General features: G+C 49.9%; 1 protein-coding gene and 1 long non-coding RNA gene across 2 annotated transcripts in view; both read right to left on the bottom strand.

Moving 5' to 3' along the window:
- The window catches only part of LOC128420616 (uncharacterized), a 393346-nt gene that overhangs the window by 21080 nt on the left and 345826 nt on the right, over nt 1-26440 (bottom strand). The window lies entirely within an intron of this gene.
- On the bottom strand, nt 5613-25933 carry LOC128420605 (homeobox protein EMX1-like). The gene is made up of 3 exons (XM_053402275.1): nt 25485-25933; nt 14348-14532; nt 5613-6327 (listed from the first exon to the last, which is right to left on the bottom strand). Exons 1-3 carry the CDS (start codon nt 25870-25872, stop codon nt 6160-6162), a joined length of 741 nt encoding a protein of 246 aa, XP_053258250.1. The 5' UTR covers nt 25873-25933; the 3' UTR covers nt 5613-6159.

Below are 26440 nucleotides of genomic sequence, written 5' to 3'. Positions count from 1 at the left end.
CACCTGTGGCCTGCTGCTCCATCTGCAAGCCTCACCTGCAGGGCCCTCCCTCCTCTCAGGCTGGGGTGAAGGCCAGTCCCTGCCCCTCAGCGGCTCTGCTCAGATTCCCAGCCCATGCACAGAGTGTCACCTGCCTTTTATCAGTCATCCAAGGGCACTTCCAGGCACGGCGGAAGGCAAATGTGTTTTGAGGCGGCCTCGGCCTGGACATTCAATCCCTGGCGCAGGTGTGAAGCCCTCCTCAACCAGAAAGCCCTCTGCATACCTGCCATACCTGCAGAGCACCAGCTGTTCCTGCAGTGGGGGGGGGGAGGCCTCTCTTCTGCCTGATGAGTGGCAGGAGCATTAGACCCCTGGCCTTGAAGCAGTGGAGGAGGGAGAGCTGTCATCCCTGCTCCACGATGGGGGATCTGTGGCCGTAAGCCGGCTGTGTTGTCACCAGGCACAATGGAGGAGGGGCCACGGGGGAGCTCGTCTTCCCTGAGGTCAGAGGTGGGGGCAAGTGACACCCACTACCTCTGCTGAGTGGCAGGGCTCAACAGGCAGAGGAGGCCATGCAGAGGCAGCTGCCTGCTTTAGAGAAAGACACGGAGGGTCCTCTCAGGTCCCTGACGCTCCTCTGGGAATGGATCCCTCGCCTTCCAAGTTCCAGCCTCAAAGAGCAGGAGAGGGCCAGGGCCTGGTGTGCAAGCTCAGCGCCTTCCCCAAGTGTCTTGCTTGCTGCAGCTTGTAAGAAGGTGAGGAGAGCCTGCTGGATCAGGCCCATGGCCCATATGATGATTTATTATTTATACCCCGCCCATCTGGCTGGGTTGCCCCAGCCACTCTGGGCAGCTTCCAACAGAGATTCAAACTACATTAAAACATCAGTCATTAAAAACTTCCCTAAACAGGGCTGCCTTCAGATGTCTTCTAAACGTCAGGTAGTTCATCTCTTTGACATCTGATGGGGGGGCATTCCACAGGGCGGGTGCCACCACCGAGAAGGCCCTCTGCCTGGTTCCCTGTAACTTGGCTTCTCGCAATGAGGGAACTGCCAGAAGGCCTTTGGGAGAGGGACCCCGGTGTCCAGGGTGGAGACGCTCCTTCATGTATACAGGACCAAGGCTGTTTAGGGCTTTAAAATTCAGCATCAACACTTTGAATTGTGCTCGGAAACGTAACCCAGCCTCCTGTTCCCACAATGGCCAACCAGTTGCCCAAATGAGAAACCCTCAAATAGGACACAAGCACAAGAGCAATTCTCCCCTCCTCAAATTTCCAGCAACTGGTATTCAGAAGCATCGCTGCCTCGGGCCATGGAGGCAGAGCAGAGCCGCCATGGCCACTAGCCATTGATAGCCCTCTCGTCCTCGTCCATGAATTTGCCCAATCTTTTAAAGCCAGCCAAGCTGCCGGCCATCATTGCCTCTTGTGGCAGGGAGTTCCACAGTTCTAACCAAGCTGGCTTGGCCTTGTCCACAGAATGGAAGATGGCAGGGTCCCCAAGGGTGTGGTCTACAGGGAGCTGGCTTCAGCCACCAGGTCCATTGGCCAGCCAACACCGTGTCACAAAGGTGTCTGCAAACGGGCGCCAACTTGAATAAAATACGGGGGGCTGGTAAGTCCTGCCCCACATAACCACATGGCAGGGTGCACGCTCACCATTTGAATGGCCTAGCCCCCTCAAATATTTTGGGGGGGGGCCAAAGGGAGCTTGGTCCCTAGGGGTTGGAGCCTATGTCTGCAAACGAGACATGGTGGCTGGCAACATCGACCCCACCGTGTGGAAATCCCTTGCGGTCGACCGCAGTCCCTGAAAACAGGTAGGCGGGTTTTGCATCCAGAGCAGTGAGAAGAGGAGAAATGGCCGTTGAGAGGAGCACAGAGAGAAGAGATGCCATGTTGCATCTGCAGCAGCACAACCGGACGCCTTCCTCTGCCCCAGCTGCAACAACACATGTCTCTCCTGCATTGGTCTGTACAGCCACAGCAGGTGCTGCAACCTGCCAACTTCACCCCCCCCCAAGGGCCCCCTCCTCCATTGTCTCTAGAGACAGACGGATGCCATCCTGGCATGCTGTGGGAGGGAGTTCCATGGTTTAACTAGCTCACTGCTGCCTTGCAGAAGGCACAAGGGAGCGGGCTCTGCTGCCTCTACCCACCCACACCTGAATTGGGTGGGGTGATTCACTGAGGGAGGGGGGTTGGCAGGGGAGCAGAGAAGATGGCTTTTGATTCCCCTCCCCAAGCTCAGATCCTAAAGCCTCCTCATGCACAAGCGCCACTGCCAGAGCCTTGGCAAAACCTCCAGGCTGTCTCGGGTGGCCTGGATGCACAAACCTGCTGCCTTATTCTGCAACCAGAGCCCAGCTCCTTCCATCGCCCCCCAGAGATTTACTGTCTCCAGGCATTTCCTGCAAAAAGGAAAAACACCCAGGTTTAAAGGGGTTCCTTTGCACCTTTGCAAGCAGCAGCACGTCATGCGCCCCTTGCAGAAAGCAAGGCTTCTGGCCTCAGGGTCTGCAGGGGGGCTTAGTGCCAAAGCTGCCTCAGGCTCTTCAGTGGGGTCTCTCCAGAGCTTGGCCCTTGCCCTGGCCTGAGGCCGTCCTGGATCTCATTCTCGGCTCATCCAGGAGGACATGAGCCCAGGTCCCTCCCCATGAAACTCAGGCCGGCCAGAGGAACACGTCCCTTTCTGCCAGGAAAACAGGCTCTCTCTGCTCACTCCCCTTGACACGGGGTCTTCAGCACAAAAGGAAGGAAGGAAGGAAGGAAGGAAGGAAGGAAGGAGAGAGGGAGAGGGAGAGGGTCCCCCAAATGCAGTTTGGAGTTAAAGTGGCCACCCACGTTTGAAGACTTGCCATATTTTTAGGACTCCCCTTTTTCCTGGGATTGAAACTGTTTTGAATATTGTGTTTTAATGGTGTAAACTACCTTGGGACCTTAGAGTGAAGGGCAGGTTAATTAATAAAATTAATAATAATAATAATAATAATAATAATAATAATAATAATAATATAATAATAATAATAGGAATGCATACCCACAGCCTCCCCTTTCCTCACCTCTACTGCCCCCTCCCACTCTGGGCTTCATTTTCTGGCAGCAGAGCCAAGAAAAGCAAGAGTGCCACCTTCTGGCCACCAGAGAACTAATCACACAGTGCATTGCAGTACGTTCTGTGTTGCTCAATTAAAAGGCAGCTTCCAGTGAAGCCAAGGAGGCCGCTGGAGGACGCGCTGAGCGTTCTGGAACAGTCTTCCTCAGTGTGGAGCCCTCCAGGTGTTTGGGGCTGCAGCTCCATCAGCCAAAGCCTGCGGAGCCGTGATGGGTAGGGATGCTGGAACGTGGCGCTCTCCGAAACATCTGCAGAGCACCCAGCTGAGGAAGGGTGATCTGGGAGAAGAACGAATATCAGCAGAGGCAGCCTTTGTGGCGGGTCCTCAGGGAGGAAACACAACAAGCTGAAGCACTCGGGCAATAACGATCCAGGGGAATGAAGATGAACCCTTTCCTCCTCTGACTACTGCCTCTCTAACGCCACCAGGCACCATCAGTGCCAGGTTCATTATTGGCTAATAATAATAATAATTTGTACCCCGCCCATCTAGCTGGGTTTCCCCAACCACTCTGGGCGGCTTCCAACAAAACACTAAAATACAATAACCTATTAAACATTAAAAGCTTCCCTAAAGAGGGCTGCCTTCAGATGTCTTCTAAAAGTTTGGTAGTTATTTTTCTCTTTGACATCTGGTGGGAGGGAGTTCCACAGGGCGGGCGCCACCACCGAGAAGGCCCTCTGCCTGGTTCCCTGTAACTTGGCTTCTCACAATGAGGGAACCGCCAGAAGGCCCTCGGAGCTGGACCTCAGTGTCCGGGCAGAACGATGGAGGTGGAGATGCTCCTTCAGGTATACTAGACCGAGGCTGTTTAGGGCTTTCAAGGTCAGCACCAACACTTTGAATTGTGCTCAGAAACGTACTGAGAGCCAGTGAAGATCTCTCAGGACCGATGTTACATGGTCACGGCGGCCACTCCCAGTCCCCAGTCTAGCTGCCGCATTCTGGATTAATTGTAGTTTCTGGGTCACCTTCAAAGGCAGCCCCACATAGAGCGCATTGCAGTAGTCCAAGCAAGAGAGAACACAAAACCACAACCAACAAGTTCCCTTTTGACGTTTCCATATAAGGACATGGTTCAGCTGTCATGGTTCAGGACAGACAACTGCAACCTGCTCTCTTGGACTGGTCTTGAAAGAAGTCTGGGAATTGCCGCTGGTTCAGAAATGCTGACAGCTGGGTCTAGGTGCCCTCCAGGTGTTCTGGGTTACAACAGTGTGCTGGCTGGGGCTGAAGAAATCGTAGAACAGTAGAGTTGGAAGATACCCTGAGGGTGCTTTAATCCAACCCCCTGCAATGCAGGAATCTCAGCTCAAGCATCCCTGACAGATGGCCACCCAACCTCTGCTTAAAAGCTTTTGAGGAAGGAGAGTCCACCGCCTCCGAAGGGAGCCCACTCCACTGCTGAACTGTCCATTCCACTTGTAGTCCAGAACATCTAGAGGGCACCAGGTTGGTAAAGGCCAAGTTAGAGGACTGCTTCCAAGCCTAATTCATGGTGCTCTTCTGGCCCTTAATAGCCAGGGAGCTGGATATAAGAGCTGGAGAAGAGAGGAGATTTGTGTCCTATCTAGTCCAGCATCCTGGCCAACCAGATGTCTAAGAAAACCCAAAAGTGGACAGAGATGATAGATATAGATAGATAGATAGATAGATAGATAGATAGATAGATAGATAGATAGATATGCCGGCCTCCACCTTTGGTCCCCAAAATCTGCAGCTGTCAACTGGCAGCCTGCCTTGGGTGAGTAGATAATACTAGGCTGAATGAATGGCCAGCAGCTGAACTGGGGAGAGGCAGTTTGCGCCAATACACCTTCCATGCAATGGCCCTCGTGCCAAGGCCACCTTCTCCATAGCAGGTGCTTGGTCTGATAGGAGCTGTGTTGAGCAAGGGCTCAGGGTGTTCAAAGGGGCATTCGGCCAGCAGGCAGCTGAGACGCCCAGTGTGAAGCCGCAGAGCCCTCTAACTGGCCTGCAGCATCTCTGCCTCTCCCAGCTGCTGCACCCTGGTTCTGCCCATCTCAGCCTCTGTGCGCCCAGAATGAGGGCACTCCAGAATAAGAGAGGCTTAGAAGCCTCTCTAGATTGGCAAACCAAAAGTCAAATGCCAAGAAAGGAGATTCAAGGTCAGCGTCAGGAAGAACTTTCAGAGTGCAAGAGCTGTTTGTCAGCTGAACTGGCTCCCTCAGAAGGTGGCGGCTTCTCCTTCCTTGGAGGTTTAGAAACAGAGGTCAGATGGGCACCTGTCAGGGATTTTTGAGCTGTGATTCTGGCATCACAGATTCTGGCATCAATGACCCTTGGCGCTCTTCCCTTCTCTAGGTACGGTATATCCCAGAACCAGAGGTGTTTAATTCCCACCTGGAAAATTATCTCAGGAAATTATCTTTGCCACGCTTTGCTAAAGGCTTGGGAGCACATCTGGGATGTCTGCGAAGCCTCGATTCCACCGGTTCCTGCAAACAGATTCCCCTCCTGCACGGGAGCTGGCTACGATAAGGCGACATGTTTCAAACCCATGTTGTTTTTATTACCGCACAGTAACACACACTACATCTGTTGCTATCTACGACACAGGGGATATGCACACACCAAACGCAGAGACACTGAAGAATAAATTAAAGAGAAAATGGGTTTGCTGCCATTAGAAAAATAATAGTAAACCCAACCGCAGCCCAACAAAGACAGGAGGAGTGTGCAGGGCATGGGTCTTGGTGGACGTGTTTATTTGCTCATATGGCTGACGGGGGACTTCCTTGCTGGAGCAAGTGGCAAAGCCCGTCCTTTTCCTGGAGCCGATACAGCCTCCCACCTCGGCCGTCCTCGGCCATCAAGTGCATTCCCTATCCCCACAGGCGGCCCCATGGGCTGGAGGGCTGGCGGGAGCCCCAGGGAGGAGGGGGCTCCGAGGCGAAGCGCGTTCCCCCACAGAGGACAGCCCACGCATGGCAGTGGGAGGCTGCCCTGTCCTGGCTCAGTCTCCAGAGTTGGTTCCCCCCTCCCCAGGCGGTCCTTCCGCGAACTGTCTTGCCAGCAGCCTCCTCCCACCTCCCTCCTAGTCGTTGGACGTGACGTCAATGTCTTCTCCGTTGGATTGCTTGGTGGCGATCCGCCATCGGTTGATGTGGTGGGAGCCTTTCTTCTTCTGGTCCGACTCTGGGCCTTCCTCTTCCAACTTCTGCCTCTTGTATTTGGTCCTCCTGTTCTGGAACCAGACCTTCACCTGCGGGAGACACGAAAGCGGAAGAGGCTGAAGAGCGCAGTTTTCCAAGAAAGAGGCAGAATTATTCACCGTACAGTGACTCCAGTTATGCACTTATTTGAAACTGAAGTTGTCCCCACGCACTGCAGAGAGATGGTGTCCATTATCGGCCACCAGGGATGTCATTGCCAATCACTGGGAAGATTTAGTGGGGTGGCTATGCTCTGAGCAGGGCACAGCAAAGTGTGCTTATTCACCCTTTTGGAAAAACATGGCCTGTTCATGAAGAGTAGCAAGAGGACAAAACAAAACGAACATTATTATTATTATTTGCAATATGGTATGATTTTACTAAGCATGCAAAGGATGACTCGCACAATTTGAACCTGCATCCAGCGTTCAGAAGTCTTTGATTGACATAATGAAACACAGGTGACAATCCTCTCTCTGCTTATACGGCTCTCTAAATACACCAGTGTATAAGCCCAAAACATTCTCCATTTTTTGTTTGTTGGTAAGAAATGTTTAAATGTGCTCCTAACAGTACTCTTCACCCCACGCCCACCGATCCTGACCACTCTTTTGTTTATTATATATTTTCATATTGCTATTCATATTATTATTTAGTAAGTGGGTTCTTAAGATTTGTAAGCTACATTGTACAATTTTTCTGAATCTTTGTATTTCTTAAAACTGATAAAACCGCAAGGAAGGACAGAAGGAAGGAAGGGAGGGAGGGAAGGAGGGAGGGAGAGAGGGAGGGAGGGAGGGAGGGAGGGATATGTGGAAATGGAGCCTGGAAATTAAGGCCGGGTGGTCTCAATGCATTTTAGAAGTGTTTCTACTAGTTTATTTAAGTAATTAAAACACTTAGCTCCTCACTGTCTCTGAACTTGAGCCCAAGAGGCTGGACGGTTGCCTGCCAATTTATTCATACAAAATATTTGCTCCAACCTACGCTAGACAATCAAAGCAAGTAAGAAAATTTGTGTATTTATTTAATTAAAATTATCCACTGTCTGGTTGGTGGTGGTGGGATCCCAACACCTGAAAGTCATTTACAATGAGAAGAAAACAATAAAGTTATCAGTAAAAACAGTAAAGGCAATGTTTTAAAAACATTCAGAATCTAAAACCAGCAATCGGCTAAAGATGGATTAAACATCTGGTGGGGCTTGTCCAAACAGACATGTTTTTAGTAGGTGCTGAAAAGAGTACAGTGAAGGAGCCTGTGTGCTATCAAGAGGCAGGGAGTTCCACAGTGCAGCTGCTGCCACACTAAAATATGGATTTCTTACAGCTATTGTGTATTGCAAACTAAAACTCCACCCGCACAGATTTTGTGGCAGGGAGCACCTCTTATCGAAGAGGTTGCCTCTGCTTGGACAAGGATGGAGGACGGGTGGCCAGATGGATGGGCTGTCCTCAGGAAGGCTGCAGAGCAACTTCTAAAACTTGACTTCGGGGAGAAAGCAGCCCCCCAGGGCAGAAGGAAGCCTCCCTCAGGGGGCAAAGTGGTCCATTGCATTGTGGAGGTTGTCAGAGAACACAGAGCAAAGAGACAGCCAGTCAAAATGATGTAATACAGAAATAGGGACACACAAACATATGTCTGATGATGATGATGATGGCTGCTTTAGTTGGGATTTCTGCATGGCAGGGGGTTGGACTAGATGACCCTTGGGATCTCTTCCAACTTTATGATTCTATGCTCTATGTTAGAATAAATGAAAACAGCAGCTCTGCTTTTGCTGTTGAGAACACTCTGAGCACCCTTTGGAAGGCAGAACCCTGGGTGCTTTCAGGTGGGATTTCGTGTGTGCATCCCAGCAGCTCATGTATGAAAGCTTAATATGGTGTCATCGTCACTGAAACGCCAGCCTGTACTTTTTGCTACATTTAATCCAGGTTTTCCCATGCTGTGGAAAAAATTGTAAAAACGACCCATTGTACAGCCTCCGTCACTGCTGGTGTAGAAGCTCATTAGCGGAAGACGACCCAAGTTTTTGTATGGTCAGTTTGTCACATGTGGGGTGGCATTTCTGTGGGTGTTCCCTCTCGTGCCCCCACTTCCTTTTGCTCCTCACCTGAGCGCATTCACAGAGCCCCAAGCCATATTGTTCCCAGCAGCCCAAAGGATCCAAGCTCCTCACTGAACCCACATTTCAGAAGCCAGCTCACTTTGCAAGATCTACACCCAGGATTATCTTGGAGAGTGTCATTGCCCTTCCTCTATCGGTCTTTAAAAATAAAGAAATTAACAAGGCATTCTGTGCGTGACGGCTTAATCAAATTCTCATAATTTTGCTGCAGATTGAGATACCTAATATCACTTTGAAGAACATAAGGAAAGCATGCTGGATCAGGCCAAAGGGGGCCCATCCAGAAGCCAGTCTTATTGCCGCCACAACCAGCTGCACACATCATTCACTCAAATTGCCTAAGAAGGGCTACTGAGTTCATGGCAATGGGGAAATGGGGGACTTATTGGCCTCAGTCCCTCTCACCAAGGAATCTCCCACACTTCTGCCTGTCCTACAAAGCACAGGTCCAAGTGGTTTTCTGTTTCCCCTGCTGCTTTCCCCCTGGGAAAACCTGCTCTTTGGTGCTGAATTGGAGTGAACATCAATCCACGGAAAACCTGATTGTGAGAAAGAGCAGGTTTCCCCGGGGGAAAACAGCAGGACATAAAGAGGTCTGAATGAGCCCTAAGTCCTGATTTGGGTGGAAGCCCTGCACCCAGAACATACTGAGAGGGTGGCCCAGCTGTGCAGGAACTGTACTCTGCACACACTCAGAGAAATCTTCTTCCAGTGTTTGGGAACTGAGCTTGGGGCTCATGAAGGGGGTCTGGGCTGTTGCCCTCACTCTCAGAACCCAAGTGCTCAGCAATGCAGGGCTAAAATAATGTCAGACATATAGCAAATCAGTTGGATTTTGTAAGCTGTTTTGATATTTAAAAAGCTTATATGGCAGATATATATTTTTTAAAATATAAATTCATAACACTTCAAACTCCTGTGGTGTCCTTCCTCCAAGTTACTACAAAGTCTGTCTGTCCTCTGCTATTCCAAGTTCCAGCCACCTGCCTAGCAATGGAGGATGCGTTTTCCTTCGCCAGTGCAGCCAAAGGAGTTTCTTCCCCACCCGAAAAGCCCCCAGAGCAGAACCTTCAAATGACACCAGTTCACTTTGAAATTTAACTCCTATGTCCTTTTTTACTGGTGTTTTAAAACTGCAAATCCATTAAGAAAAATCGGGGGGGGGGGAGCAAGGAGAAAACCAAGCTCACATTAACAATACATTTTTGCATCAGCACATCCATCTCAGTTTGCACAAACAGATCAGTACATGCCACCCAAATGAGCCAATATGTATCCAAGCCGATGTTTATAGAAAGTGTGTTTAAATGGTCTTCATTCCACTGCAGAATAGACTGAGCATTTCTCCTTCCAGGCTCAAAGTGTAAGTCTCTTAGTGACCCACCAGGCACATAAAATCCATTCTGCTTCTCTGCATCCTGAGCACATTAACTCAAAGCACAGATACCAACCATTTCAAAAGGCTTTTCTTATCTCACCCTTCCTGGCAGATCAGCCTTTGGAGCGCCTGGCGCACCTTTGAGCAAATTTCCGGAGTGAGTGTGCTTGCAAACTGTGGTGCAGCTTTCAAAGCAACAGGTTTTGCACAATAGCACTAAATTAAATAAAAAAGAGACGTCAAGACAGGAAAGGACACATATGAAGGTATTCTGACAACATGAAATGTTAAGGCACATATACTGGACTGCCAGCTTATGAGCACAGAATTGTAGGCTTGGAATGGACCCAAAGGGTCAACTCTAGTCCAACCCCCTGCCAGATAAGCTGACCAAACGTTCTTCTTTTTCTCTTCTTTGCCAGCCCTGAGCAGGCAGCATCCTGACACAGTCAGGGAGTGCAGATGGTCCATCCGTCATTGTATGGAAGGAGATGCCACCGGGCATTGCACTGACCCAGGGATCGTGGTGCCGTTTTCAACAAGAGCCTTCTACAGCCACATAAATTCTGCCTCCTAAAAGTTGTCAGGTTTTCCTCCAAGTTACAGACATGATTACATCCTATTTGGGCAGTGGTACCATTCCTCAAGTCAAAACAGCCTGCTCATCAGCCTTCAGCAAACCCAATCGCATCTAGAGAAATAAATGTCATATATAACCAGTGATGTTGAAGTAAATTTTGAAGCAAGAGAACTCATCACGAGAGCCCCCTGCAGCCACACACACAAGGGGAGCCCGAAAATGCAGGCAGCGTGGCAGTACATAACATAATAGCCAATTGAGCACCGTAGGTTTAGCGCGACTGCTGTCCTCCCATATTTTCCTCACACAGGTTCAACCTGTAAAACACGCTGAGCTTTAGCCAAAGATCACTGACTGTCTGGCTGAAACACAGCATTTAGTAGCTGTTAATTAGAAATGTAAACCATCTTGCAAAGGTTGCCGTTTAAACTGCTAGCATGAAGCAGGAATCCTACCAAATAAAAGGAAAGAAGTACCCACCCACTGCTAGATGATTTTCCTCATTCCCATGGTCATTTGTGCCAAACAGCAGCAAAACTTGCAAGCCTCATTCTCACCTCATGTTGGGTCCACCAACATGACCACCATTTGGAATTTTGAACCGTCTTGTGGGCAACCCTCCTGCTTCTGTTGCTTCTCTCCAACCCCACATTCCACTTTCTCATATTGCTCCCCTTTCTCCGCCCGACTCTCTCAGTCGCTCTGCTTTCTGTCCAGCTGCTCGAGTGTCGATCCGAAAGCACAGAGAGCTGAGAGGGGAAGCGGGAAGGAGCGTCCCTTTTCCAACTTCCTTCTTAAGTCTGTGTATCTTTCAAGCGGGGCAGGAGTAAGCACATTTGCCACTTTGTGAAAAGTTTGGCACAGATTTGCATCAGCCCCCATTTCTGGCGCAAGGAATTTTTCTCTCATTGACTTTGATGGGAGGGGGTGAAATTAAAAAGTGGACCGCTTCAATCTGCAGATTCGGCACTTTTCCAGGTGCCACAGAATACCCTCACCACATCTGGCAGAACTTGGTATTTTAGTGTGGCAGCACAGACACGTTCGAGCTCCCTGCCTATTGATACTAACTGACTGCTGATTCAGGACTTTAGATTGTGCTTTTTTGCACAATTTTCCTTTTCTGCGTATCCTGTAATGTTTTACTGTTGCTATGGCCATTGGCTATCAATGGTGCCTATTGATAGCAATCAGGCACCTTCTCTGTGCTCTTTCCAGCATCTGCCAAAAACATTCTTATTTAGACCAGCCTACGCAGACGTTTAGAAAGAAAGTATGAGCTTTAATTTGTTTTAGTCTATTCCATTGCTTCTGAATGTTTTAACTTCCTGCATGCTTCAAATTGCGGTTGTAAAATTGTTAGTGATGGTTTAATTGTTTTATCTTTTTGCTAAACCGCTTGAAGGTTTTTCTGCAATCAAGAGGTACAGCGGTACCTCGGGTTACATACACTTCAGGTTACAGACGCTTCAGGTTACAGACTCCGCTAACCCAGAAATAGTGCTTCAGGTTAAGAACTTTGCTTCAGGATGAGAACAGAAATCGTGTTCCGGCGGCGCAGCAGCAGCGGGAGGCCCCATTAGCTAAAGTGGTGCTTCAGGTTAAGAACAGTTTCAGGTTAAGAACGGACCTCCATAGCGAATTAAGTACTTAACCCAAGGTACCACTGTATATAAATTTTATGAAATAAATGCATAAATGAAAATAGCTGCCATTGCATCTCCAAGCGCCCTGCCCTCATCTCCATGAGAGCATATAAGACATGGTGTAACGCAGCACTTTCTCACCAGAACACACCACTGCCCCAGAAGACCACAACTAGGGCCACATGGGGAGGAAAGGCACTTTGCGCAAACAGCTTGACTCTCCAGAACCCCCAGAGGTGCATCACTAACAAAAAGAGCTCCCTTGCTTTGGGAATCCAGCAGTGCTCAACCAAATCCGGGCAGGAAGCCCACAGTCAGCGCATAGCTAACATGGCCAGGAGCCACTGATAGCCTTCATCAACTAGAACAGGGGCTCCCAAACTGTGGTCCGTGGACCCCTGAGGGTCTACAGGGTTCCTTCAGTCGGCCCCTGCATGTCTGTGGATTTGTGGCTGAAGCCGGGAGACGACTTGCCCATCACCAGCGCCCTGTTGGTTTGGAACTGTATCATGTTATGGCTTCTTTGGCTCATTATATTGTATTCAGTGGAATTCAAACTGCAATGCAAAATATAATAAACAGAAGAAGCAATACAAATCACAGAGCATCTAGCCCAGCATATTGCAATTGCTAAAGGGGCAGAAAAATCATTCAGTGGCCCATCCAGACTTGCAGAGATCTTTAAGTGACCGGGGTGAGGGAGGGGGGAGTTTGGGAACCACTGACATAGAAGGTTGTTGGATCACAAATGGTTGCGTGTGCAGTAGGCCAAAGTTCTTAGAATTAAAAAACGGATTCCAATTTATTGATTTTTTTAAAAAAAGAGAAAAGAAATCCCACAGCTCCATCACAAACAGGCAGTTTGCACAGTTCCTAGTAATAATGGAAGATTATTTCATGCAAGATTTTTTAAAAAAGACACTTTCTCTTGCATTTCCTCCTCGTGGGCCTGCAAGTCTGAAGAATATTGTTCCCATTTTGCAGGGAAGGAACCAAGGCTGGAAGCGAGTTGGTGAGCCCAGGGCTCAGAGGGGGCTCAAGACCCCTCCCTGTGCATATTCCACATGCTCCAGGCTGGATTCCACTGTCAAACAAAACCACAGCAGCCGCAGCAGCAGCAGCCGGAGTAAGGGGCTCCAGCAGGGTGTCCGTGTATATTACAAGAGGCCAGGCATTCGCCCTCTGGGACACGACAAGGGAACTGTTTGAAAGAGGAGACAAGGAGGGGCTGCCAGTACAAAGCACATGCGCCACCAGCCACGTGTGCAGGACCCACATCCAAAGAGAATCCCAGAGATGCTGCACTGCAGGCACAGCCTTCGCTCACCCAGCTCCAGGTGACATAAATTACAAGCTGGAAGGTATGCAGAGGAGGGGGGCCAGGGAATTGGGCGAGGGGACCCTAGGGTCCCTTCCAACTCCACAAGTCTATGGTTCAATGACACAGGTGCACACACAAGTGGAAAGCCAGTGCAGCCAGAAAGTGAAGTCTGGGTCCAATGGGGTCCCTGCGGCAACCATGTTGGGCAGAGGCCAAACGTCTTCTTCTTGACTCACTAAGGGGTGATGCAGGCAGCACCGACACACTGAAACTCACTGCACTGTTTTCGTTACCGGCTTAAAACATTTTTGTTAGGCAAGCCTACCCAGATGTCGATGCAGGTTTTAATCTGCTTTTAGCTTATTGTTGATATTCTCTTTCGAGCTGTTTTTACTGATCATTTTATTGCTTCGTTCTCTTTGTAAACTGCTCTGAGGTTTTTTTAAAAAACAATCAAGCGGTGCATAAGTGTTATGAAATTAATTAATTAATTAATTAATATCCATCCCGCTGCACCCAACATTTCTACAATAATGGGAATCCCCCCCACCACTGCCATCCTGATGGGAACAGCTGTCCGAGGGAGGCAAAATGTTGAAAGCAGGTGGTTACCTGGAGCCCTTTGCTTCCTAAAACCAGCAGCATTTTAACTCCTGGCCTCCAAGCCTTCATTGTCTGAAGACATTAGGAGGAGAGCCAAGTTCTGCAAGGGAGCCTCAGGGCAGGACTGATCCTCTTATATGTGAGAGAAGCAATGTAGAAAATGGGACCCCCAAATATTATTGCAAAGAAAGAAAGTGTTTTAAACAAAAAATACTAATAGAAAGGTCAACCAGATTGTAGATTTTCATGCCTTAAGTCACAGGGAGGTTTTTAAAATACTGATGAAATCCCAAACAATTTTTGAGATGCTTGCCTGCTTCCTAGACCTGGAGAGAAGGGGGGGGCACAGGCCCCATTCTTGCAGAAAGCCTCTTCTCCCCCAGGAGGTTGAGTGGGATGCCTGGCACTCACCTGGGTCTCTGAGAGGCTGAGGCTGCTGGCCAGCTGCTTGCGTTCTGCCCCCACCACATAGTGGTTCTTCTCAAAGGCCCGCTCCAGTCGCAGGAGCTGCGAGGGCGAGAAGGCTGTGCGGATCCTCTTGGGCTTCCTGGCAAAGGGGCCGTGTAAGAGCAGGCTCTCCTGGGACACTTCGCCGCCTGAGGAGAGAAGGCTGGGTATTAGGGTCCACTCCACAGTGTCAAAAGCCATCTCCCACCTCCTGCCTCCACCCGGCAAGAGCTCAGCTGTGCAAGGAGCCAAACCACCAACAGATGCAAAGAACGAACGAGGAAGGCCAAGTGGATGAGAGGTCACCGGATGGGCCAGGACACCCGATCCCAGACACTTCCACTCCTGCCCCAAGTATAAGAACTGGCATGTGTAGTCCTCTAGAAATTGGAGAGAACACTGCTTGGAGGGACCAGGCCTGCGTGAGCTGCCTTTGTGGCCTCATCAACTCCAATTTCCTCCTTCTTTTATTTCCAGAAAGGAAGCTGCTCTAACTCAATTGCAGCAGCAATTGCTCTGTGAGTGGGGCTTGAATGAGGCAGGCTGTGGTCTTAGAGCTGCACCCGCATAGCCTCTGCAGGGAGTTCTGCAACAGAAACCTTTTAGGAGAGACAAAACGGCTTGGGTCATCCTCACTTTGAGGGTCAATGGGGGTGGACACGCAGAGGTGCCTTTGGCCTACTTTTTGGACAAAGCAATTAGCTCACCAGAACCTGAGAAGGTGCTCTCCCCTAAATCAGCATTCAGAGATGGGTTTCTTTGCAACTGGAGTGGAAAGAAAGCTATCGCAAAGCCCAGATCTGGTTAATTCATTTCAAATGTTTGTTGATTGCCCTTGGTCAACAGATTCCAGAGCAAGGTACAAAAGTGTAAATAAAATGAATTCATGTAACAAAAATAATTCATGCTACTAATGATCAAATAAGCAGAAGAAAATGCAAGAAAACAAAATATAAGAGAAAACAAAAAAGGCAGGATGGGACCCAGTTCCAAAAATACCTGTAGTCTAAAACGCCCAGGTCTTCAGCCAGTGGGGAAACCAGGAAGCCCAAATGCACAGCCCAGCAACTGGGAGGGCACCTGGGGGCCCACTTGTGTGCAGGCGTGAAATATAACCTTGCCACACGCACCCTCCAAAAATGCACACATGCAAAAGTAAGGCTCAGTTGCAGAGTCCCAGTTACAAATTACTTTTTAAAGCGGTTGACGGAAAAGCTGGAAAATACCCTCCCGTACCTTAGGTAAAATAGAGGACAAAAGAGAGAGCAAATATCCACAGGGTTGATTCTGCTCCACTTGAAAGGAACAACCTGGATCTAAAGACTATTATTTGTTGGTTCAGGTTTAGGATAGCGGTTCATGCCCCCCCCACTCCTGCAAGCTGCATGTGGAAGAATGAGGCGCCTACGTTGTCTTCTTGCTTAGAGATGCAGATAATTTTTGCCCGGCTGATCTAGAGACTGAGTGGCCTGGGAGAGAGGTGGCATTTCCCTACCGCTGTTGTATACATTTTTTTAAAATTTAGATTTCAATTTTTATTAATTTCAGTTGTGTTAATCCCTATGAAATACACACATTTAGTTGTTTTTACTTTCATTACTTGTAAAATGATCATTATTATTTATCCAGCATAAATTAATAGAGTCTGAACATATTCAGCTTTGGCTGGTGCCTGCCCTTTTGTTTTAAACATATTTTTATTATTGTGTTTTAATAGCCTGCCCTGGGACCTTGGGGTGAAGCATGTGTGATTAATAAATATTAATGATAATAATAACCCACGAACAGGCAGCTACCGTGTTTCTATGTGACCCAGGGGCCTTTTTGCGTCTCCGTTCAAAATAAAATCTCATGCCAGGGAAGGTGAGAGATTGGTTGCATTATCATCAAATAAATGAAGTGTTTAAAATGGACAGTAAAATTGGCTTCCAGGTGGAAAAATCAAAATTGGAGACAGAATTGTTAGAACCAAGTACCAAAAATTTGTCAAAAATGTATAATCTGCTGCTGAAATGGAATACACAAGATGAAACGGTTAAATCAGCTATGATTAAATGGGCTCAGGACATTGGTCATAATATTTTGTTTGCTGATTGGGAAAAGTTGTGGACCACCGGGACGAAATTTACGGCATGTAATGCCTTAAGAGAAAATATTATGAAAATGATCTATAGGTGGTACATAACCCCAGTCAAGCTTGCAAAGATTTACCATTTGCCTGACAATAAATGTTGGAAATGTAAAGAAAAGGAAGGTACATTCTTTCACCTTTGGTGGACGTGCCCGAAGATTAAGGCATTCTGGGAAATGATCTATAATGAACTTAAAAAGGTATTTAAATATACTTTCACCAAGAAACCAGAGGCCTTTCTCTTGGGTATTGTCGGCCAAGGGGTGTTAAAGACAGATACAACTTTCTTCATGTATGCTACAACAGCAGCTAGAATACTTATTGCGAAGTACTGGAAGACGCAAGATCTACCCACACTGGAAGAATGGCAGATGAAGGTGATAGACTACATGGGCTTGGCAGAAATGACGAGCAGAATCCGAAACCAGGGAAGAGAAGCAGCGCAAGAAGATTGGAAAAAGTTTAAGGACTATTTAAAGAAATACTACAAAATTAATGAGAGTTAGAATGATGTTGGATTGGAAAGTAAATGGTTACTATTAGTAATGGCTAAGACAAGGAGAATAAGGAAGATTAGCTTGAATTTTTATTAAAATAAGGGAAGATTTGCTGAGTAATTGATAAGAACTTGGAATACAGAGAAGGGAGGCATGAGGAAGTCGGGGAAGAAAGGTGTAAGAAACTAAGATATGAAATGGTACATGTTTTTTGTTTTGATTGTGTTTTTTGTTTGTTTATGTATTTGTTATATGTTTGTGTTGTTATAAAAATCTGTAATAAAAAATTATCATAAAAAAAAAACAAAATAAAATCTCATGCCATTAATCTCCAGAAATAAAAGGGAGAAAGCAGCCCCTGCCTTCCTTTGGGGGCCCCCTCCGCCCAGAGTGGCTCCCCATTCCCTGAAATTGTCTGGGTGCCACAAAAATTCCATTAAGCACAGAAAATCTGTGGCTGCTCAGGACGGGCTCTTAGCAACGCTGCCGACCATTTTTACACTTCATAAACCTCTTTGCTTTCTTTAGAAAATGGGTTGATCAGTTTTATTAATAAAGAGGGGGGAAATTAAATACTAAATGAATAATAGAGAAATGACCTGATGCACTCCAGAACAATAAATTCCAAATACACAAATTATGCTCTAGCACCATATACTAGAATTCCAGCCAAACTTCCCATAAGGAATTTGAGTGAATTCATTGGGGAGAAAATGCTTTGCTTTTGGAAACTAAAAGGAGGGTTCTGCCGATTTCGCCCAGACAACCCTCAAATGTCCTCACAGCAGACAAACAAATATAGAAGCCTTCCTTTCTGAAGGACACTTTGCCGACACTGAGATCCAGGCTCCTTTTGTGCAAACAGGGACCACCATCCCAAGTGGTTAATTTAAAGGGGAGAAAAAACATGTTTTGAGAAATGATGGTTGCTGTGTGTCTGGGAATACACTGGGCTGGGCTGGGAGGGGGAAGGACTCAAGTTTTTCTTCTGAAAGTGCATTTGTTTTGGGAGCAACTTAAAATAGGCTTAGTGCTAGAACATCTTGGCTGAATAAGCAGTTCAAGTGCTGCTCAATTAGAGTTTGTCCACTGGGAAGCTTTCCTCTACAGGCCCCGGGGATGGCGGGAGAAGATAAAGACCCCTCTCCTCTTTGCGGTGGTCCCTGTTCAGCTTGGTGGGGCTGGCAGAGGGGGAATTCACCCCAGAGTCTGCCAAGTATTGTTTTAATGGGTGTGCTGCCCCCCAATACACCCTAGAGATTAAGAGATCATCTCATCAACAGAGCATAGTGTAATGATGACAATCTATCGTGATTTTATGTTGTGAACCACCCTGAGATCTATGGATGAAAGGCGGAATACGGATTTAACACATAAATAAAAATAAGTAAGCCAGGTTGTCATAATTCTTGCTATTTTTTCCTAAACTTAAACCTGACGAGCGGCATACTAGCAAAAACACTTCATTTTCAGATTTCCAAGTTAATTTTCTACCTCCAAAAAGTCCCTTCTATGGATTCATTTATTCTTAGTCACTTATTAAATTAAAAACCTCTCACTCTAAGTCTCTGAATAGCACGCAGTGAAAAAGAAAATAAAAACAGGAAGAAAACACCATTAATTCAATTATAAAACCCAACATTTCACATGGCACGAACTCAGGCTTGATTTATTCAGTTTAATAGTATTAATAATTGGTAGTAGTAATAATAGTAGTAGTAGAAGTAGTAGTAGTAGTAGTAGTAGTAGTAGTAATAGCAGCGATAATTAAATTTCTATACCACCCTTCATTCAAAGATCCACTGGGCAGTTTGCAACATAAAAAATGCATCTTAAAATCTCCCTGAAATAAAAGAATCTCATCTGGCTTTCCTAAATACCAAGCAAAGTCTTGTAGACAAGAAACCCACAACCCTGGTGTGATACCACAGAAAAAGTTGGATATCTTACAGGCACCTGCTGTACTTCCGACAGCGAAGGTGATGGTGGTGGTCAGTCCAAGACACACACACACACACACACACACCCCCCGAAAGACCCGAGGACGGGGGACTTCCGGGTTAGCGCCATCGGCTAATGGCGGATTCCCTCCGAGCTCCGGAGGGAATCGGCTCTGCAGGATTGGGTCTGGCTGCGGCGGCGACGCGGGGACCCTCAGAAATCACAGGCGGTGAAGCCTGTGAACCTGGTGACTCGGCGGGCACCATTTCCGCCCCCCGACCCGCGAAGGAGCCTTTTTAAAGGCTTCGGAACGGGGGACGGGGTGAGCGGCGCGGTGCTGAGAGTCGACTGCTTCTCCTGCGGAGTGAAGCCGCATGCCATGGTCGGAGAGCGCTGACTTCTTCTTGTGAACAATTGGACTTTAAAAGCAACAACCCGTGAGTAGTACGGAAATTGGATTTACAAAGAAAAATATATTTTTTTTAATTAGGCACGATCGGGGAAGGCGCAAACAGGAAGTCCGTCTCCCCGTCTTGTAAATAATCTAAAGCAAGGATCAGCTAACTAAGGTCGAGAGAATTTTTTCTTGTTTATTGGATAAAAGACATTAATTTCACGATTTGGCAGTATAAGTAATTTTACTGGAGGATAAGAGCTAATTTTGGGAGCTGAAGTGCCACCCCCCCCCCCCGGACCTGGGAGTGATCCGCAAGAGAGCCTGTTGAAGAGGTATTGAAGAGTTTGACAGCTGTCAAATTAGCTGTCAAAGCTGAAAAAGAGAACTTTGTTTCTGTTGTCTCTGCTGGTTATATTTGTTACAATTTGGTTATAATTTGTTGAAAATAAGGAAGAACTGATACAAACTAATTTGACTTTTGGATTTGAACTGGAAGGAATATTAAGTAACCAAAATCCCTCTAGAGGGGGTTTTGGGACATTACAAGAATGGCTGAAGGAGGGAAAATTCAAGCTAAATTGGACAGAGTTTTTGTTCTCTTGGGAAAGTTACAAGGCCAAATTGATGTTTTGGCAACCAATGTTGCAACTCAGGACTTAACAGTAAACAAATTCATTGAATCTGACAAGGAATTGACTCAGGAAGTTTATGCAGCTGGACAAGAAGAGAAACTTGAGAACTTTGAGAGTGTGGAGAAAGAGATATATGTTGTTTCTGAGGAAAAGGAAGGAGGAGCTGTAATGCTGCAGATGACAAAGGAGAGCCAGAGGCCTGACATGATGGCTACAAAGGAAAATAAGAACTTGATGTTGAAAATCTGGTTTGAATTGGAGATTGAAGAATGGAGAGATCTCCTTATGTGGAGATCTGAAGATCCAAGGATTACAAATCTGATTAAGGTGGAAGTTGGAGCTTTGGAGACATTTGGACTTGAAAGGAGTAAGAAACAAGATTCGGGCTCCACTTTTAAGTATGGAGGTCTGGCTGGAAGAAATATGGATCCCATTCGGCTAGAGCTTCTCCGAGATCTGGTGTTTAATATTAAGGACTATCAAAAAAACCGGCAGAGAGGAATTGAGAGAGAATTAAGAGCCTCGGACGTGAGATCTCCAGGCTGATAGTAGATCAAGACTGATGGACATTTGTTGGGGATTGAAACCGGGAAAGGGGGGGTGGAGTTTGGGGATCCAAAGGGGGCATAATTACAATCTGTTTTTGCTTTTATTTTGTTTTGCTATTTGTATGAAAATTGGGGAAGTCGTGGAAGGGAATTTGGGTCGACTTTAGAAATAAGTTTTAAGAAGGAGAATTGATGTATAAATATTGATGTTTATAAGGTAAAATTGGCTTTTTTAAAATGAACTAAACAGAAAAAGGTTAAAAATTGGGGATAAGAACTTGTTGAACTAACAAATTTGAATTGGAATATAAGAAGGGGAGGTGTGGGGAAGTCAGGGAAATATGTTATAGAAAAATAAGGATTGTAAACTTTATGTGTTTTTACCTTTTTTTGTTTTTTGTTTTTTGATTTTTTTTTGTATTAAAGTGGAAAATTTCAATAAATATCTTAAAAAAAAAAGAAACGAAAGACCCGAGGACGCTAGGTGGGATTCGCTTGGGGAAAGGCCACTTTTAGGAAACGGTCGCAGGATGGCGAAGTCAGCCTGACAATGCCCACTGCTTTGCCAGCCACTGATCCCTTGTCTCTTGCAGGGAAGCCTCGCTTTCACGGCCAGAGAAAACAAGAGTGTTGCACCAGCCCTGGCAGGAGAGACTCCAGGCCTGTTTCAGGAGGAAAGTTTCGTGCTGATCAATGAAGTGAAAGACAAACCACCAGCTCCATCATCATTTCACATCCATTGCCTTGTGCATCGATCCCATGCCAAAGCTAAGCCACAGATGGCAGTTAAAGCGTCCACTTAACTCCCAAGTTAATAAAAGCAGGGAGACTTAAACGGGCTTTATTTCTGCAGGATAGTTAGTTAGCAGTGATGATGATAATTTGCAACACAACAACAGTGCAGGACAGAAGGGGGGGCGGTGTCTCTGCCCAAAAAGCATAAAAAAACAACAACTATGGTGATGAAGGCCAATATGTCGTACACAGGTCTTTCTGGAATTTTAAAGAGAGAAACCCAAGTGCCATACTCGATAGCAGAAAAAATAGCCAACAGCATAACGATCAATTTAATCACTGGCGACTGGCTGCTCCTGAAGGAAAACCCAACATTTGCTGCAAGGGCAGCCTTGATGAAGGCAGAGAGCGAGGCGGGCAGTTGTGGGGGGTAGGGGCTGCGCAGTGAGGGGGGGTGACCTCCTCCCAGGGTCAGAGTCCCTTTGCCAGCATGTGCTGAAACAACTGGGGTCCTCAGACCTGCAACGTGGGGTCTTGATTTTGGGACCCGGAGTGGGGGGTGGGTAGAGGAGGAAGAACACACCTGCCAGGCTGAAAGGAACGGAGGGGGGAAGCCAACGCCCCCTGCCTCCCCCCACGTTTTAAGATTCCCAGAAGGCTTTCTCGAGGGGGGGGAAACCACTGGTAAGACCTTCCTAGGTTTTATAGGGCTCAACAGGTGCTGAGGAAACCCAGGAAGAAGGGCGGGGGGGGGGCAGACACCCAGCACGAAGCTGTTCCCTGCAGATGAATGTGGATGCGTGGTTTAATCTGCTTTTAGTTTACTGCTGAATTTATCTTTTAAAGAGTTGTTTCTACTGATAATTGTTGTATTCTCTTTGTAAACCGCTTCGAGGGTTTTCTCTCTGTCAAGCAGCGTGTAAATTTTATGAAACAAACAAACTGAAATGTTGGTCCAGCGCCGCGGGGCTGCTTCGCCAAGGCGGCTCTTTCTCTCCTTCTGGCCGATGATGGAAGCAGTTTCGGTGCCCTCCGTTCCCCGGGTCTACCCGGTCCGAATAGGAGCCGGGCGGACCCATCAGACCTCGGCTTCCAGGGAGCTCAGAGCCCCGTCCATGTCTGCTGGAGGCCTGGCCGGCCAGTGGCTCCGGGCTTCCAAGGGACCGGAGGCCCCGCGCGGATCCCCATCAGCCAAATTCGCCCCGGACCAGAAGCGTGTCTGGCCGGCGGCAATTTCGCGAACCGAGCAATGCTTTTGCGGGGCTGGCGAGAGAAGGCAACCTGCAGCGGCGGCGTTCTTTCCAGTCGCGATCCTGAGGCATTTGCGCCCTCCGAGACACAGGAGCGCGTCCAGGGAAAGCCGTTGGCCCCGCTGCAGCCTCGTTCCCTGGCTGGCGTGCGAGGGGGCGCCGCGGGGGCTTAATCCCCTCCTGGGCGCGGAACAAAGACCCTTTGATGGGCCGCTCTCCTTTCACGCGCCGGCCGGGGATGGGAGCGAGACGCGGGCTGGATTTGCATTTCCAACGTGGTAATGAGCGTCGGGCCGAGGAAGGAGCCGTCGGGGGGCGGGCACGGGCTGCTCTCCCGTCCCGGGCGGGCCAGAGCCAAAGCCTCGCGCTCTCCGTCGAAGGAAGGGTCGGGGGCGGGGAGGGGCGACTCAGGGCACCAGAGAGCCGTCCAGGCGAAGCCAAGAGAAGGCGGACGCGCCGTCGAGGCAGAAGCTGCGCAGCGCCTGGTCCGCGCGAGGCAGGATCGCTGCTCCGGCCTTGGAGGGGCGGCCGGGAGGGACGAGACCCTTTCGAAGCCCACCTCCTCTTTTGCTGAGCCCTGTCCTTCTGCGTGGGAGCTCGTCTGCGTCCCGCGAAACCTGCCCAGATTTGGGGCCAGGTCGACCCCCCTCCCATTCCGGTCCCAGAGAGGCCTGCGCTCCCATCTTCGCCTTTCCTCGTTCCGCGCAAGATTCGGGTCGGGCGCCCCTTTCCGCGAGGCTCCGCATTCAAGCTTCGTTGCTTTCTTTATTAGAAACAAGGATTTGCAGAATCGTTTTTTTCTGCGGGGACGGGATGACTCCGGAGTCACGACGCGGAGGTCCCACGTTTTCCTGCCTCGATATTTAAAGGATACAAAATAAAGCTACGGCTCCCGCCTCTTTGCGGGGAACCTGAGGTGGAACCGGCGGCTTTCGTGAAAGGGCATTTCCCTGGCAGAAAAGCCCCGCGCTGCTCGCCTTTAGGCGGATCCTTCGTTTCCGATATTTCTTTCTCTTTCCACCTCCTCCCTCCCCCCACAAAAAAATTAAAAACGGGGGACACAATCCCGTCACAATTCTGCACTTTCGAATCTCGTCTATTTCTTTAGGAGATTTCAGCGCCTGTTTAAAACGAGATAAGCTTAAAAGGACTTAATTTATCGCCCCGCGACTCAAAAATCAGCGCCCCTTTCAGGATCGCGGTTGTCGGCCGAAATACAAAATATCTAGCAATTAAGTTGCGCCGACGGCGGGGATTTCGGTGCCGAACATTTCGCCTTCGTCAAATTTCGAACTGGCGACGGCGGCGCTCCAGGTTTCAACTGGGACCGCCAAGAAAATTCCCAACTGGCTTGTGGGTTTCAGAAAAAGTTCCGGGGCAAACGGATTGTTTTCCCTTTGCTATTCTTTCCACCTTAACCAGGTATAATTTCCCCCTCGCACACCCAGCCGCCTCTCCATCCCTGAGAGGGTCTCCGGCCAACAGAAAGGAGCTCCTGTCGCCGCGATCAGGTTCCTCCAGCCCCGGGAGCGGGCAATCCAGGCCGGGTCGCGGCCCGGGGAGGTGGCTGGGTCCCCAGACAGTCCGCAAGATTAAAGGGTCTAGTTCCCCTCACTGACCTGGAAGAAGGGTCCCCCCAACCCAGGAAAGAAGAAAATAGAATCGTATTATAGCGAAACAAAATAACTGAGAATTCTGCCATTCTCAGGACGGGTCAAGAAATTATTTCGGCGTCTTTATAATTGATTAACAGCCAGATCCAGAACTCCCTGGAGAAAGGAGGGGAAAGTGCGATTTTCAGAGCAATTTATTTCCGAGAGAAAGTATGTGGAATACGATCCCCACCCCAACCTCGCGCAACTCCTGCACACCTCCTTCCCGAAGGCCAAGACACCTTTCGCCGCTTCCTTGCATTTAATTGTGTTCGACGGAATATTTGGAGGACAGAGAGCTGCCCGCTCCCACTCTCCCCCCCCCGCTCTGTTCGTATTGCCTCTGCCCCCCTAGAAAGAAGCGGGGAGACGCGGAGCAGATTCCAGCCGCGCCCGAGGCAGAGAACGGGGCTCGGCCGCGGAGGAAGCGCCGCCGACCCCGCGCCCCGTCGGCAAATGCCTAAAAAGGGGGCGGGCTGAATGGCAGGGGGTCTTTCCATTCAATTTACTTTCGTTTATAGGAGGAAAAATCCTTCTTAAAACCGAGACACGAAAGACCCTGAGCTTCGAAGCATCTCTTGAACTTCCACGCCGGCTTGCCGGACAGAGGCAGAAGGTTCAGGGCCACGTCCGACGGAGGACCCTTCCGGGCTGGACTGGCAGCCGAGAGGCCCATCGAGGGAAGCCCGAGGCGGCTGCGGAAGAACGGCGAGCCCTCGGGAAGAAAGCTGGGGACTTTCTGAGTAAACGGGCCGCGGGAACGCCGGCCTTGCCTGGCTGGCCTCTGGACCACAAGGGGCCTGGCTGGTCTCAGCCCCCTTGGGTGCTACTGTGCCCCACAGTGAGGCCCTTCTGCTCTCTCGCCCCCCACCCGCGGGTCAGTCTTGCCTTCCCATTAAACAACGGCCATCCTTGTCCGGAGAGCTGGACTTGAGGACACTGTCGACCCTGGAAACCGGCCCGTGACTTGGGGAGGGGGGCTTAGCCGTGGAAGAATCCTCGCCAGCACGGCCGAAGACCTATGGGACCAGGAGCGCCTGCTTAGCTGACGGATCCGGAGTTAAACCCATTGGCCAGTTTGGCTCAGGGATGTCTACACGGGCTGGCAGCAGCGGCTCCCCAGCGTTTCACACTCGGGTTTGGGACTCTCCCAGCTATACCTGGAGACGCCATTGGGTCAGAGTCGGTGGGCGGGGGTCGGAGGGCTCCTGCCCGGCGCCCAACACGCCCGAACCAGCCGCCCCCAGACCTAGGCCTCTCCTTTGGCGCCCCCCCTTTCTTCTTCCTCCGCCTCCCTCCCAGTCCCACCGGCCCTTACCTTGGAAGCGATGCCCGAAGAAGCGGTTGCGGAGCACCCAGGGGTAGAAGTTGAGCGGGTCGCGGGGCTGGGCGCCGAAGAAGGGGTGCGGCGAGGGCGGGAGGTGCGAGGCGGCCAGCTGGGGCGGGTGGACAGCCAGGGCGGGCGGGTGGCTCACGGCCTCGGGGAAGAGCAGCTCCGGGCTGCTGTAGAGAGAGCGCCCGGCGGCGGCGGCTGCCGAGCCCTGGAAGCCGTGCGCGAAGGCCTCGACGGCGGCGCTGGCCGGGTAGCCGAGGGAAGCGGCGGCGGCCGGCCGGAGGGGCTCTTCGCCCAGCGGGTGGCTGTCCTTGCCCACCAGGGACTCGATGGTGAAGCAGCGCTTGGCCGCCGTCGCCCCCGGCTGGAACATGGCGCCCGACGGGGCGAGCGCGAGCGCGCGGGTGCAAGGGGCGCCTCGGGCGCGGGTGCAGGAGGGCGCCACGACGGTCGCGCCGGGCGGACGGGCGGATCCAGCGGCGGCGGCGGCAGCAGCAGCAGCAGCCGGCGGGGGAGCCTCCCGACGGCCCGGCTGCCAGCGAGAGCCAGGCGGGCTGGGCCAGGCGGGGCGGCTCCGGGGAGAAGGAGGAGGCAGCGGCGGCACGGACACTCGCGCCCGTCCCCACGACGCGCACTCACCCCCGCCGCTCCCTCCGCCCGCCCCATCCACCCGGTGCGCAGTGGGCGCGCTCCTGGGCGAGCCGTCCAGATAAGCCGAGTACCTGCCGGGCCGCCCCCTCTGATTGGCCAGCCTCACCTGCCCCGGGGTTGGGGAGGGCACGTGGGAAGGGGAGGGCGAAGGGGAGGAGGGAGCGGGGTCGCCGCCAAAAGGCGGAATGGAGCGCCGGGGAGGCTGCGCCGCCGCCGCTCTGGACCCGCCCTCAGCTCCCCCTCCCCGCTGCCTCAGCCCCCTCGGAAGAAGAAGGGGGGACAGAAAGAAA

Source organism: Podarcis raffonei, chromosome 9 (genome assembly GCF_027172205.1).
Source record: "Podarcis raffonei isolate rPodRaf1 chromosome 9, rPodRaf1.pri, whole genome shotgun sequence".
Lineage (NCBI taxonomy): Eukaryota > Metazoa > Chordata > Lepidosauria > Squamata > Lacertidae > Podarcis > Podarcis raffonei.
Note: the sequence above shows the minus strand (reverse complement) of the source record. Positions and strands in the feature narration are given on the sequence as shown.

Bases quoted from the DNA above. Each gene is read 5' to 3' on its own strand.
- LOC128420605 (XM_053402275.1), bottom strand. From the start codon at position 25,872: ATGTTCCAGCCGGGGGCGACGGCGGCCAAGCGCTGCTTCACCATCGAG. The intron at 14,533-25,484 runs GTAAGGGCCGGT...TTCTCTCCTCAG, and splicing joins CTTCGGGCATCGCTTCCAAG to GCGGCGAAGTGTCCCAGGAG. The intron at 6,328-14,347 runs GTGAGTGCCAGG...TGTCTCCCGCAG, and splicing joins TCAGCCTCTCAGAGACCCAG to GTGAAGGTCTGGTTCCAGAA.